The sequence below is a fragment of the Phaenicophaeus curvirostris genome, chromosome 9 (assembly GCF_032191515.1).
Source record: "Phaenicophaeus curvirostris isolate KB17595 chromosome 9, BPBGC_Pcur_1.0, whole genome shotgun sequence".
Taxonomy (NCBI): domain Eukaryota; kingdom Metazoa; phylum Chordata; class Aves; order Cuculiformes; family Cuculidae; genus Phaenicophaeus; species Phaenicophaeus curvirostris.
The window spans coordinates 35694026-35708978 of NC_091400.1; the positions used below are offsets into that span (position 1 = coordinate 35694026).

The 14953-nt window shown below is 45.2% G+C and overlaps 1 protein-coding gene across 4 annotated transcripts in view; it reads right to left on the minus strand.

Annotated features, from left to right (window-relative positions):
* Positions 1-11982, minus strand: part of P4HA1 (prolyl 4-hydroxylase subunit alpha 1) — a 35666-nt gene extending 23684 nt beyond the window's left edge. For 2 of the 4 annotated variants that reach the window (XM_069863912.1, XM_069863911.1), the window contains exons 1-4: positions 11934-11981; positions 5762-5880; positions 4821-4917; positions 2166-2317 (exon numbers count right to left, since the gene is read on the minus strand). In XM_069863912.1, the coding sequence (XP_069720013.1) occupies positions 2166-2317; positions 4821-4917; positions 5762-5849 (337 nt within the window). In that variant the 5' untranslated portion in view covers positions 5850-5880; positions 11934-11981. Of the gene's footprint in view, positions 1-2165; positions 2318-4820; positions 4918-5761; positions 5881-11933 lie in introns of all 4 variants that reach the window. The other 2 variants (XM_069863913.1, XM_069863910.1) reach the window with 2 other exon arrangements.
* Positions 11983-14953: the final 2971 nt, after the last annotated feature.

Genomic DNA, 14953 nt, shown 5'->3' on the forward strand with positions numbered 1-14953 from the left:
AGAGCACCAACAAATGCCCTGAGTCTGTTTCTAAAGTACAGAAATATTCCTTTGGTTTTACTTAGAAATTGTTTTTGTTATAACAGGTTAAAAAAAAATTACGGGCAACAAAAAGACCACTGTCCATAAAGAATATTACAGATAATATCATAAGGTTTTGCAACCATGCCACTCAATCCTCCTTCCACAAGGCTTTTCAATTATTAGCATGGAATTTACAAATAATTTAGGAGGGGAAATAAGCAAACAGTAACAAGAATAACATTGTAAAGATTAAGACCAGTCAATATGAAGGTGAAAAACAAGATGAAAGCAGCTTTCCACAAGACTTTGGCAACTAAGCAGCCTCTATGAGCTGAACTGCTTTCTGTGGACTTGGGCGTTAACATTACACAGAAACTTAAGAAATACGCAAAGTTAAAAAAGCTTCTCAAGATTCATCTTTACACAACTCTGAACTGAATTCATGACACACGTTGGCAAGTTGGCATTTAGATTTTTTTTGTGAAAAGAAAGCAAAGGAATTATCAAAAAGGAAAACTAGGGGGCTTGGTAAGGCTCTTTAAAGAAGCGCCAGGATGACATTTATGGAACAAAAGACAAGCAGGTTCTATCATGTCAAACAATTTTCTCTTTAGGAACTGTTCACTGGTCATGGGAGTCAGATGTCAGCATGTCCTCTGCTACAAAACATTCCTACTGCTCTCTGGTGAACACACACACCCACTGCAAATGCAGTGATGCACAGGGCCCTCCCACAGAGCCAGCGGATCAACCTTCTCTTCAGTGGGAGAGCCGATGTTATTTCCCCCTTCTGCTACCCCCAGTCAAGGGGCTGACATCTGTTTGCACTGATGAGGGACATGGAACCTGAGAAACCCAAGAGGGCAGAACCAGCACCACGTACGCACAGCCACCAAAACAAATGGTATCAGCCTGCCCTGAGCACCTCCCTTCGAACAAACTGACAGCCCCTCCAGCATTTTCAGAAAATTAACTCCTGTATTTGACAAACTCTTCTGTCCCGAAATCCAGAATCACAGCAAGCAATGTTAACTGAGGACAGTGCCAATATCTTTCTCAACAGAAAACTAAGCAGCATGACCCAAACCAAAGCATAATACACAACACTCAGCTGTAAAACCATCAAAAAATTAATGAACTGGCCAAATTTGTTACTTTTTACCACTCTTCAGTATTCCTTTTCAACTATTCACAACTGGTAACACTATTGGTTTATGGAAAGGTGCTTCTGCTTTAGAAAGATATCATATACTTTCACCCCTTTCCATCCTTTCTTTTACTAGGCTGTACTTCCCCCAGTGTTCCTTTTTTTCTTGTCAATTACCTTAAAACAAGACAAACCACTATTTCCTTCTGCCCCACCAGCCTCCCCTTTCAGAAGGAATGTTTACGATGCACTGGGTCCAAGTTTCTGCCTGCACGGGGAAGAACCTTTTCTGTTGGCACGTTGAGTCACTCATAGGAACAAGGAAACTGAACGTGCCAAGTTCCTCTCACAGTTACCCTGGGTCTGTATTGCAAGGCCCAGTTTTTCACATTTCTTACTAAGGAAATAATCATCCCTACTTCCTTGTTAAGTCTTTCACAGTCAACTATTTTGTGTCCTACTGAAGAGCTTCCACTCCTGCTGAGGAAAAGAAGCAGCAAAGTGTTTACTACACTAATTCAGACCTATTCCACAAACACTCAGCCTCCACCAACATTCAGGTCTCAAACCATCACACTTCAAGAGCACCAAGCACATCAGCAGCCACTGCACTCGACCATACTCAAAGACAGTCCTCACATGCTTGACACTATGCAGAGTTCTGCCCCCTTTTTTAATAGAGTCATCACATTTACAGATGAATTTCCTAGAATACTAGTTTGCAAAAAGTGGGAGAGTACATGAAGCAAGCCCTGATCCCTTGCAAACTTTAAAGCATCCAAGGATACAACTCAGTTTAAACATCAGAGTTTTCCTAATTTTTATCAAACTTAAATTGAACCACACTGACAAGTGGCAAGTCTTCCAGGATTATTTTCTATGAAGACATCTCAAAAGCAGACTTACAAATCTAATTCAGACCACAACATGCAAGAGACATAGTAAAGTAAAGCAATTATAATCTGGTCCTTGTTCCTACTACAGGCACACTCACCATCTGACATATCCTTCAGAACCAGGCTCTCCAGCTCACTCCACTCTGTGTTAAGCCGTTTCATCAACTTAAATGCATTCACAGGATGTCCCAAAAAACCTTCTGGGTCTTTTGTGGCAGTATCTGTCAGACGATCCAGTTTCTCTGCCCATCTGTAGTGAAAACATATATTCATTAAAGTCTTTTGTTAAAGCCTGCCAATGCCCTATAAAACTGATTCCAAGCTACTCAGTCTTTGCTAACAAAAAATGACAACACGAATTGCAAGCTTGGACATTATCTATAGCTAAAGCTCTCCCAGAAGGAGCAGAAGGGACTTTTTTCTTTTCTTCTTTTTTTTTTATATAAAAGAAAAAAATCTTCCTCCTCAGCTCCAGCCTAAATCCTGTGTTGCTCTTGCAGCCTTTGTTGAAACACTGCTGAACAGAATCCCTACAAACACCAGTCGCAGTGCCTCAGCAGCCCCGTTAGGAGTTTTCATACAGAACCAATCAAAACCAAAGCTTTATCCACATTTTTCACCTTTATGTTTAAAAGCACTTTTTCCTAAAATTTATGAAAAAGCAGTTCAAATACAAAACGCTTGTCTCAAACTATTTTACTTTCAGACACTCACTCTTAAATCTATGATAAGCCCCTTACCTCCCACCACTGTAACCCTGCACTAAGAAATACATAGTTCTTGTGCTTCTCAGCGAGGGGCCCAGATGCACACTGGGGTGCTACAGTTCTGCCTCCACAAACCTCTAACACTGCCATGACCTAAGCTATTCACAGCTCCAACACTCTCTGAAACAAGCAAGACTTAAAACAACTACTGTTGTTCACCTGTTGCTTTAATGAAAAACCCAGCAGCCTGCTCCAGGCTCAGGTCAGCAAGCACATCGCTCACACTATAAGCACCAGCACTATGCTCCTGCATGCCTGTAGAACAATAGCACTTGCCCTCTCTCTCCAAAATAACGCAGATCTAGAACATGACATGTAACAAAGCCCTGAAAACAGGATAAATTACTGTTAAAAAAGCCACACCTCACAGAATACCGAACATCAACCCCAATACAGAACAAATACAAAAATACGTAGCCTGGAGAGAACTCTCTACACAAGCTGCCACTCAGTTTGTTCCAGAATTTGGCACGCTGAATTATGTTTGCCCACTTTACCTGAGACATGCCGATGTTTACAGCTGTTAGACGTGCCATTGGTTGCATTCACTCTTCCCACACTACCTTGAGTTGTTTCCCTGTGCCCTACCAGCCCCTGCCTGGGTTCTTTCCAGCAGCAATGCAGCAGACAGGGCTCCCTCCCAAATGGAACACCCAAAGAGCACCGCTGGGCACCTCCAGCCTCTTGCAAGCTGAGGACGACAGTTTTAACAAATTGAGCTCCTAAATGAAGAGCTTGTAATTTAACAAATCCACATTGCAGAGAGTCAAATCCATCATACATTTCCTGCTGCCTGACTATCAAACCTAATGAGCAGCTGCAAGTTGCTGCAACTGTGAGCCACAACCACAAGGCCAATGTGCCTTTCAAGTAGTCTCTATTTCATAAAAGCCTCCACCACAAGGCACCCATAGGTGTGAGGTGTCTTCTGCATTTCAGCAAGCAATCATCTGTCTGAGTCTATGCAAACACAAGCAATTGACACCCTTCAGTCTAATTCAAATGATGCTGGCCTTTTTTCCCATTTTTTTTAATATCTCTGACAGCCATTTTGACTTTTTTGATCTGACAGTAGGCACCTCTAACATATTAACAACAGACCTGTCATGCTTGTGTGATAAGCCATACCTGCACATTTCTGTACATGCAATCTTCACATTTAAATCAATCTGTAGCTGTAAAGGATATACTTATATTATTTCCAAACCTGTGAGCAATTCCAACTCTACTATAAGTGATAAAACAAATACAGTCTGACAGAACCCTCTCTCTTCCTGGATGGTAGAATGTAATACATGAAGGCTACAATAAAATGCACTTAAAACTGTTTAAACATACTCATGACAGATTTACACACGCTTTTGGAAACCAGGAAACCACCCTGTTCAGTGGCATAACATTTTTATTTCTAGCTAAGAAAATCTGACACCGGGCTCTGGTCCTCACACCTATAGAATCAAGCAACACCGAAATGACAACATCCAGATCTCTTGTTATTTTTAAAAGCAGTAAAGAAGTCTTATTTTGCTTTATTTTACTTTTATATCTAAATATAGCATGCAGACAGACTCTGCCCCTGTAGGGTGTTATTACTACTCCTTGGTTAGCCACTCCAGAAATACAGCCATGCCAACACTTTCTTATATATCTAGGGTATCATTGCAGTCCTTTTAACACTCAATTGGAGACTTTCCAGGTTTTAGTTTCCACTAAACAAATGGTCATAAGAATTATATCCCTTTGGGTATTACATGCAAGCAGGAGTCCTAAATACCATACAGAAAATGGGTTGACTGGATTCCATCATTAGAAAGCTGCATAAAACAAACCAATGGCCTGGAGACAACAACTTAAGACAAAAACCCAGCAAAGCCTGCTAGTTTAAACTTTGCCCCAGAGGAAAAATTCCTCAAATCTAGTCAGCCTTGGGAATCACTTAGGGTGGATTTAAATTATTAACTATGGATTATGAAATGAGCTGCTTACTTTTTTATCTGTTCCAGCTTGCTTTCTTCTGCCTTGATGTAATCTTTCAGTGACACCACCAGATCTTTTTCTGTATTAATTAAGTCTGTCATATGGCCTAGAAAAGAAATTAGTTTGGTTAGAAAAGGAGAAACTAAACTTTCTTCCCCTCTTCAACTCCTTCTTCCCCAAAGTCCTTCTGCATTTGCTTAAATAATCCTGAAGGCATGTTTGAATAAGCCTTCTTGCACTTCATTTTTTTTTTGAAGGGGAAAATCTCATGTTTGACCATGCTCGTTGCCATGGAAATTAATGTAATACCACATATTTATTATTAGAACTAATTTAGGATTCATTTGGGAAAAGAAGTAGGTTGCAAGAGTAATCTTTCATGCAAGCATATATAATGCAGAGCAAACAAAGACAAAGCTAGAGGAACACACAAAGCCTTCATGTCTGATATGCAGTATTATCCAGTACTTTGCTTTCAAGATTACTTGCATGACTTCAATGGGTTCCCTAACAGACTCTGTTATTAATTAATAAGTGCTTCATTTCCTGCAAACAGGCAGCCAAACTGGTTCATCAAGCCACACGGTGTCTCAGGCTGTCAGAATCCAAGAGTACTGGCATACTAGTACCATTATGTACTCTCAATAGCTGTTCCACTTCCTTCTACACATGTGCAGCACCCCATAAATTCCGCTTAAAATCCCAAGCCTGTAAGAATACATCATGACTACAAAGCTGAGCCTGGGTCATTAGATAATTTGACTGACTTAACGCAAAGCGTATTTCTCCCAAAAGAGAGGAGTCAGTGAGGTCATAAGAACTTATCACTTGACTTAGTTCTGTACCAATTAAAGCCTTGCATGCCATCAAGGCATCATTGCAGAATCAGTTTTGAAAGCTATTGAGAAATTCTTTTGGCTATGCAGCACATACACCAAAGCATGTCTCACCGATGGAAGTGAAGAAGTCCGTATGGGCATAAGAGAAAGGCAGCAGAAGTCCAAGGGCTACGGTACACCACATCTTGTTGAATGCCATATTTCAATAGCTGTGACCTCTTACCACGTACCTAGAAAAGAAATGGAGTAGGTAAAATATCCCTGTTAAGAGAAAGTTGCATGAACCCCCAAACAAGACAGCTTCTTCTCTTGGGGATGCAACTAGTTCTTAAGGTAGCAGGACATCATTAGCAGTGTAAGCATCAGTAAGCCTGCGCAGCTCTCACAGAGGATTGACACCATTCAGCAGAGTTTCATACTTTTGTCTTGTGTGGAGAAGAAAGAAGAGCCAGGGTCTTCACAAGCACTCTTCAATTTTTGATGCCTAAGACGCTGCAGACATCTAAGACACTACTTTGCAAAAAGCACCAGAAACCCCACTGAAAAAAACCATAATATCAAGTTAAAATACACATTACACAAAGTCTCAGCCTTTCAAGATCCTGAACTCTTTAACAGACTAGGATTTCCTCACTACTACATACTTTAAAATTAATTATGTTGTCTTGGAATTCATAAGATTTACTTTTTTCCCCAAACACAAAAGCTTAAACTCTCCTGTGATGTATCTGCTCAGAAAACCAAGAACAATTGCATGCACTAACAAACTGTTCTACAACTCTTCCAATGGCAAGACAACTAATGGAGAAAAAAACAAAAGAAAAGGAAAAAAATAAAAAGAAACATCACAAAGCAGGTCCATTTACCATATGGCTCAGACTATTTAAGGAAGAAAGCAATATGCCTTTGCTCAAGTTGACAGTTCCAAGAGTAAACCACACAAAACCAGATGTGCCATTTGCACAAGGAAGATGTGAACAAAATCAGGAAAGTGCAAACGTCATCCAAAGAAAAGTCATCCCACCCAGGAGCACAGATCTTGACGCCAGAAGGCAGGATTTCTTCTTATATTGCCCCTGAAGGGTCAGCAAGCAGTTCCCTCCCCTTCATCTCTAGACACTACAGAAAGAGCAGTATGTAAGTGTAGATTTACTGACTGCAGACTGCCTCTTCGACAGGGCAAGCACAGAATTCCTGGCACAAACAAAACAGGAAACCCCCAAGAGCCTAGAAAAGGAGCACAATCTCCAACCCTTATAAATCATCCCAAATCTGCATGACAAAAATTGAAGGGCAGAAACATTCTGACACATTCACCAGCTGAAACAAAGTTGTAAAGCAAAAATTCAGAGAGGGGAGCCTGAAGCACCGCCTTCCCCAAGTTGAGCCAGGAGCCTGTCTCATCAATGCTCTAAACCAGCCCTGCATTCCTCACCTCCTCCTCACTTGCTCATCCCCTCCACAGGCAGCCAGGCAACAAGCTAAATCAGACTAATTCAAACAGAACTAACCTAATAAATCATCCTAAAGCTCCTCTCACCTGGGTTCAGTTCTGACAGTTTGCTACACAGCCATGGAACATTGAGGGCACCAGAGGGCAATTTGGAGCCAGGAACTGGCAGCCAAAACCAACAAAGGAATGCAGAACTGTTGTTTCCAGTAGCAGCACAGGCCCAATCCATTTATGCCACTAGAGACCTAAAGGCAATGAACAAACATGCTGCCCTCCAGCTAGCCTGTAACACTTACCTAGATTTCAGCATAAACTATGGATCATGGCAAGAACTACGCAGCTGTTCCTACCTCTTCTGTAGCTACAGTCTGTCTTGTTAAACAAGCACTCCGATTGAGTAATTGCTGGAATCAAGTTTTCTTGCTGGCAAATTTCCTTTCACTCTTGAAAGGAAGCCGTGTCAACGTGCACAACGACACCAATGTGTACCTGCACTCTTATTAACAAGACCACTTGATTCACGGTTTGCTCTGCATAAAGCACAGTAGCTCCTGCACATTCAGCACTCAAGCCAATACATCCGTGAGTCAATTACAAACAGTTCTACTGCACAATAAATATTTGCTAACATTACCAGTGCTCAGAATTCATTGAGCTATCTACCATGCTCAGTGAAACACAAGGAAAGCTTCAGGAAGTTTAAATTTTGCTATTAATCAATACGAAACTTCTCTAACACACAAAGCAAGAGAATCCACACCAAAAAAGCGATGAAAATAACATCTCTTTTCCAGCCACAGCTCTTGGTGACAGCCCTCTACCTTGCATGACAGTATGATGCCTTCAAGCTGGTTTGAGTAACATGCATTGGAAACAACTTTTCCTCTTCTCTACCTGCCTCTAGGGCCTGCTCCAATACAGGTCTGACTTTGGACGCAGTTGCAACCCTATTCCCTCCTCACACCTTCACGGACACAGAGCAAAACAATGAGCAAATGGCAAGGGCCACAAATTGCAGTGAGGGAAACTATGTAGGTACAAAAAGAAAGTTTCTCATGGCGACAGCAGTCAGGCATTAGAAGAGGTTACCCAGAGAAAATGGATTTCCTCCTCTTTGAAGAAATTCAGAATGGAACAGGACAAGCTTGTGGGCAGCCGAGCTCAATATCCAAGCTCACCCTCCTTCAAAAAGGCTAGATGACATCCAGAAGTCACTTTCAATTTCAGTCGTCTTTTCTTTCATAGTCTCCAGTGTTTCCACCATTTGCAAGGACTCATACTCCCATAAAAGCTTTCTACTCACCCAAGATTACTTCCCTCCCAGCCAGAATTCAGAGCAGGAAACAAGAGTCCAAGGCAGCAGCCAGCCAAGCTTCCACTGCCCTAACAGCAGCTGCAAAGTACCAAGGCTTTCAAAAGTACAGCAAAAGGATCAGCTTCGGGTTCTCAAAGCACAGAAAACAAAGCTCAGTTGAGAGGCTGGAAATCTCTAGACATACAAGCTGCCAAATAAGTAGGCTTAATTTCTTCCTTTCAGTGACATGAAGTAAAACAAGACAAAAAAAATCCTCTCTGTGCTATTCCTGTCAGACTCAACTCCTCAGCCTTGTCCCTCAGGCACAGATATGGCAGCTGAGCATCTTGGAGAGGAATCCACTACACACACACAGAAGTGGGAGTCCGGCTGACAAGTTCAACACGGAGACCCCCAACTTTGTGAGAAGTACATTTGCTAAGCATTGGAAAGGTAAAACATGGAAGAGCAGACAAAAAAAAGGAATGGGAAAACAGCATAGAACCAACCAACATGAAAATACAAGGAAAACACAGCAGCAATCCAAGTGCAGCACAGGATTACCCAGGCAGCAGGAATACACAACAAATGCCATCTCAAATGATGAAACCAAGTTACGGGTTTTGGGGGACTTTAAAGGTTCCAGCTCTGTGGCTCCACAAGTAGTGCCCGAAAACATAAAGGGATGTGCTTGTAGCATCTATGCCAGCAGAAGGTAAAATGAAGACAGCACAGACTGATGTTACCTAAAAACCATTGAGGTCACACTAACTGGTGACTGAAACATTTAACTTAAGAGCCTTATTATACAAATCCCCTCATCACAATTCCAGGCTCCCAGGTGCTTACAAGGATCCAGAAAACAACAGAAAAATACAGATAGACAATGGAAACTGAAGGCATATTTCAATATTAAAGTATTCTGAATAGCTCTAACTTAATTCCAAACCAGCTTTTTAGTTTAGTTAAGAAATAAGTGGCCTACTCGAAATTGCCTGCCACAATGTATCACCAAGACCTTCAAATTTACTGGTCAACCCTCACAATCCTTACTGTATCCCGCTGTCCATTAAAAAAAAATAAACCAGTTAAAATGAGCTGAATGGGAGGGGGAGAGGACAGCACCCCAAAGGAGAACTGCTCTCCACAGGCTCCTGTCTCTATGGATACAGTTTCAGTCAGTCTAATGACATGACTGGATGTACTTCTGAAAATGCGAGACCTCCCAGAGTAAGCACTAAGTACAGAGAACACTTCGCTGCAGTCACATCATCAAAACTGCCAGGACAGAAGCATTAGAACTCAGGAACTGAAGTTCTCTAGCACATTTTATTTAAAGGCTGTTTTAAATTAAGATCCCAGTAGCGAGAGAATAAAGATTTTGTAGAATCGTTGCTAACAAAAAAACCACAGCATGGTTTGGCCTTCTTAATGAAGTTGCAATATAAGAAATCTTACATAAGTTCTCTAATAAAAGATGAGAACTCACATTGGAGTCAAGCAGGTGACAAGTTTTAAGTACCATTCCTTGCCAACTTGGAGAGCACTCGTCAGTGACAACAGAACAGGCCTGTTTGCACACAGTTTCATACTGAAGCAAGTTTTTCCTTAGTTTCTTCCAGAGTAAGACTGAATGGACCCAGCCCTCTCGGAGCCCATTTACGGCTTCCTAAGCCAAGACAAAGAATACCAGCAAGGGAACACAGCATTTACTAGACACAAAAAGCAGGAGGCTATCTTATTTAACTTTCTGCACAAGGATTAATGGCCTCAAGCTCCACCAGGGGAGGTTCAGGCTGGACATTAGGAAAAAATTTTCACAGAAAGGGTCACTGGAACAAGCTGCCCAGGGAGGTGGTTGAGTCACCTTCCCTGGAGGTGTTTAAGGGATGGGTGGATGAGGCGCTGAGGGACATGGTTTAGTGTTTGATAGGAATGGTTGGACTCGATGATCCAGTGGGTCTCTTCCAACCTGGTTATTCTATGATTAGCAGGCTATCTAGAGAGATACATGGAACGTTTGGGAATATTATGAACAATTATGAGGAAAGCAGGACAATTCCAATGCTGAGCAAATGAAAACCAGTAACAGTTGCACAGGTAGCTCTGCACGAGCAGCCAGCCTGCTCCTCTTGCAGAAAGCTGCAGGCTGTTCAGATACTACTGCAAGAACACTGCCCAGAAACAGAGTACGAGTGACAGCCGAGATGATGCTTCAGCACAGGCTTTTACTGTCTGCCCTCAGTTAAACAGAAGTAATTAAGTAAGGTTCTTTCAACAAGTGTATGCCTTCAAACCACTTAATAAAAAAAAAAAGTTTCTTTATCGCTATCAACCTCAAAATGGTGACAGTGTTCCTCCCATAAACCTCTATTTATCCACAGTCCTTCCACAACGTTCCTCATTATCTATCCTTTATGTTTTTCAAACTGCACTGGGTATTTTCTTAACCTATACGCACACCTCAAAATCATACATTTAAACGCTTGATTTTAAGGCCATTCAATGTTTAAAACCCACAACATTTAACTTTCTACAGGTCAGAGAGCCACACTCTCCTCTGGCTTGATTGCATCCATGAACCCTAGTGCTAAACCAGGTTTCCACAGCAGCTCCCGCCCCCACAGCACCACCTCACCGGTGCCACATGTACAGGAGAGCTATACAGGGAACGAGCAAAGTGGACAAAGCCACACCAACTAGCTTCTGCTGGAAGGCAAGGTGGTTTTACCCCCCCATACACTCATTTCTAGTTTGGTTTGGACGCCAACAGACTTGGAATTGCTTCAGACAGCGGCTCATGAAATGGTGCTACTGCTCCAGCTCCTGAAGGAATTTCACAGATAGAAGACACGTCCCCCCCCAACTACAATCACTGCAGAATTAATGCTCTTAGCACAGCAAAACTTGGGCGCATGAGGAAAAACAAACATAAAAAAAAATCAGTACTGGTTCCAACAGCACATAATAAAGAAGCAGCGCAGAGCTTTGATTTTGACTCTAGGTCAAACCGAAGGCTTTGCAGTACAGTTTGAGACATTCAAGCGTATCCAGCACTGATCCAAAAGCAACAGGAGAGAAAAGACCGAGCACCCGGCAGCAGCGCTCGGCTCCCCAAGCCGGGATCCCGCTTTAACGCTCCTCCCCGCCAGCTCCTTTCACGCCCCAAGCCCTGAGCGCTGTCTGCAGGGAACCAGAGCAGCTGAACCCTTCGGCACCTCCGCAACTCCCCCGACTAAACCTAGCAGGAAAAAAAAAAAAAAGTGGGTGCTGAGCAACCCCTTGTGACACTGTCTCTCTGTAAGTGGTAAGTACCGTTCCCCTCAGAGCTCGGAGGGCGCAGGAGGGACGAGCAGAGGCGCCCTCCCGGCCAGCCCCGGGCAGCCGTGCGGGCCGCGGCCCTGCCCCCGCCCCGTTGCGCAGCGGCCGCGGGGCCCGCACCGGCCGCGCCGCGGGAGGAGCCACCGCCGCCGCCCCGCGGGCCCCTCACCTGCGGGGCCCGGCCCCCCACTCGTCCTCGTCCTCCTCCCCCTCACCTGCGCGGGGCCGCGCGCACACACCGCCTCCGGCCGCCCAGCGATAGCGGCCGCGCGCCCGCCCCGCCGCGCCCTTTATAGCGCCCCGGCCCCGCCCACCCCCGGGCCGCGCGCGGGGGAGCCGGGGGGGCCGCGCTACGTGCGCCCGGGCACAGCGGCGGCCGCGCACCGCGCATGCGCAGCTCCACGTGGGCGCGCGGGGCGGGGCCCTGTGTGTCCGTGGGTCTGTCTGTGCCGCTCGCGGGGAGCAGTGACAGTTTCCATAGACACAGGGAGTGGTTTGGGTTGGAAGTGACCTCAAAGCCCAGCACAGAATCACCAGGTAGGAAGACACCCACGGGATCATCGAGTCCAGCCATTCCCACCAATCACTAACCCGTGTCCCTCAGCACCTCATCCACCCGTGCCTTAAACCCCTCCAGGGAAGGGGACTCAACCCCCTCCCTGGGCAGCCTCTGCCAGTGCCCAATCACCCTTTCTGTGAAAATTTTTTTCCTAATGTCCAGCCTGAACCTCCCCTGGCGGAGCTTGAGGCCATTCCCTCTCGTCCTGTCCCCTGTCCCTTGGGAGAAGAGCCCAGCTCCCTCCTCTCCACAACCTCCTTTCAGGTAGTTGCAGAGAGCAATGAGGTCTCCCCTCAGCCTCCTCTTCTCCAGGCTAAACACCCCCAGCTCTCTCAGCCGTTCCTCATAAGGCCTGTTCTCCAGCCCCCTCACCAGCTTCGTTACTCTTCTCTGGACTCGCTGCAGAGCCTCAACATCCTCCTTGTGGTGAGGGGCCCAGAACTGAACACAGGATTCGAGGAGCGGTCTCACCAGTGCCGAGTCCAGAGGGAGAAGAACCTCCCTGGACCTGCTGGCCGCGCCGTGTCTGATCCAAGCCAAGATGCCATTGGCCTTCTTGGCCACCTGGGCCACTGCTGGCTCATGTTCCTACCTCTCACCACATCAGGCTGCTCCAAGCCCCATCCAACCTGGCCTTGAACACCTCCAGGGAGAGGGCAGCCACGACTTCCCTGAGCAACCGGGGCCAGGACCTCCCCACCCTCGTCATGAAGAATTTCTTCCTAATGTATTTGGAATTAAAAGTTCTCAGAAAAGGCTGTGGTGCCCCCACAGCCTACCCTCCATTCTGCTCCCTGTTCCTGTGGGGCACCTCCCAGAGCAGCCCCTGCACGCAGCCCGGCCAGGAGAGCAGCACTTCCACTGCTTCCGAATGGACATTCCAGGCAGCCTTCACGCCTTCATATTTGGTCCACGCAGGCGTGTCAGCAGTGACCCACATGGGATGCAGGTTTGGTACAATCTGCCCCAAGCATCCTTGCTGGAGCCCGCTGGCAAAACCCCGCTCAGTCCGGGCTCATTTGTCTCCAGCCGGGGCTTCAATGTCTATCCCTGATTTTGGTTCCAAACAGACCCACTTCTCCCACTCTCCAGCTGCTACCATCCACTCTCTTTCACAGTGGACCTTTTTTTCCATCCCCCAGTCCTTGCTAGAAACAGACACTTCCGCTAGTCCACTCCCCCTCTCCCAAGGCTCTCATCTCAGCTTTGCTGATGACAAAGGCGTCATTCAAGACAGTATCCAAAGCTGTACCGCAAAGGATTCCACTTCTGTCAACCCTCTCTGGCTCCCAGGAACTCTCAACTATCATAAAGACACGATGCCGCTGGAATGTGATGTGCCATGGCAGATCCATGCTGACTGTTCTCTTTCCTAAGAGTCTAGAACTGAACTCCTCATTTATTCTTTGCAGTTTTGGCAATTAAGTTAGAATCAGAGACACTCATAAGCAATTTTTCCTTTCTTCAAATAAAGAATCATCTCCTTACAAGTCCAGCCAGCCTGCACTCTTCCTTCTTTTGTAACAGACGTATTTGGCCAGCCCTAGCTGGAAAGCTTTCACCATAACAACCACAGAGCTGGCAAAGGCCTTCTCAGAACCCCCTTCTCATACACATCGTGCCCCAGGGTTAACCCCATTTCATGCATAGGAGGTAACTGGAGGCTACAGGATGACCCATAACTCAGATTTCTCCACTACACCTAAACTTTTTGCTAAGCTCCAACTCCCTCAGTTATGTCTTCTGAAGAGCAAACATCACAACACTGGGTGTTATGCCCCATTCTGGTGAAGACTATAAGATACGGTATATCTCATAGGAGAAACAAACAGCAACTTTCAGTAAGCTTAGTCATTTCTTGTCCAGATGTGGACACAGATGTGACCACACAGTCAGCTACATTGCTAGTGCTGCAAGAGCTGCTGCGCCAGAGCAGGAATACAGCCAGTTTTTAGTGGAACTACCCGTCAAAAAATAAGCCTTCTTTTCCTCTTGTTTTGATTGCCTTCCAACAGAAATACAACTCCTACAACTAGCAGGAAACACTGGAATGATATACAAGCTTCTAGCTCAGGCATCTAGTTAAAGCCCTGTTATCCAAGGAGTCCACAATATCCAGCTAGAGATTTAACAGCAGCTTCTAGAGATTTGGGAAAACCTCACACGCTGCAGAGGCATTTAGATCCTTCCTATCAAGATTCACTGCTTTGTCATCATCTTTTACTCTCTTCAGATGTTTTTAGAGAGCAAGGCAGACAGCAGAGAACACCCCCACCACGTTTGTTAGCATGGTCAGTAGTAGGCTCGTTTGCTTTGCCCAGCATGGGGCTGAAGGCAGAGAAAGCTCTGCTAAAAGGATCCCAGGATTTGGCATCCACCAGGCAGTTGCTTCCCAGAGTCATGGCATCGCCTGGACCCATGACTCTGGTTCTGCCCCTTATTGGTGCTTTCCACCCATTAGATAGAGAGCACTTATTAATTTTCACCTGCCTTCCTCAACCACAGCACAGCTACTGACGTTCTGGTTCCATCAAGAGGTGGTTTGTGAAGTGCTCTATGCTGGACTTGTGCATTGTCATCTGCTGTCAAACACTGGTGAGGCTGGGCAGCTTCAAGCAGGCCTTACAGCAATTTTGTCACGTTGGCACCCTGTTCAGAAGCACTTAATGTCCCTAA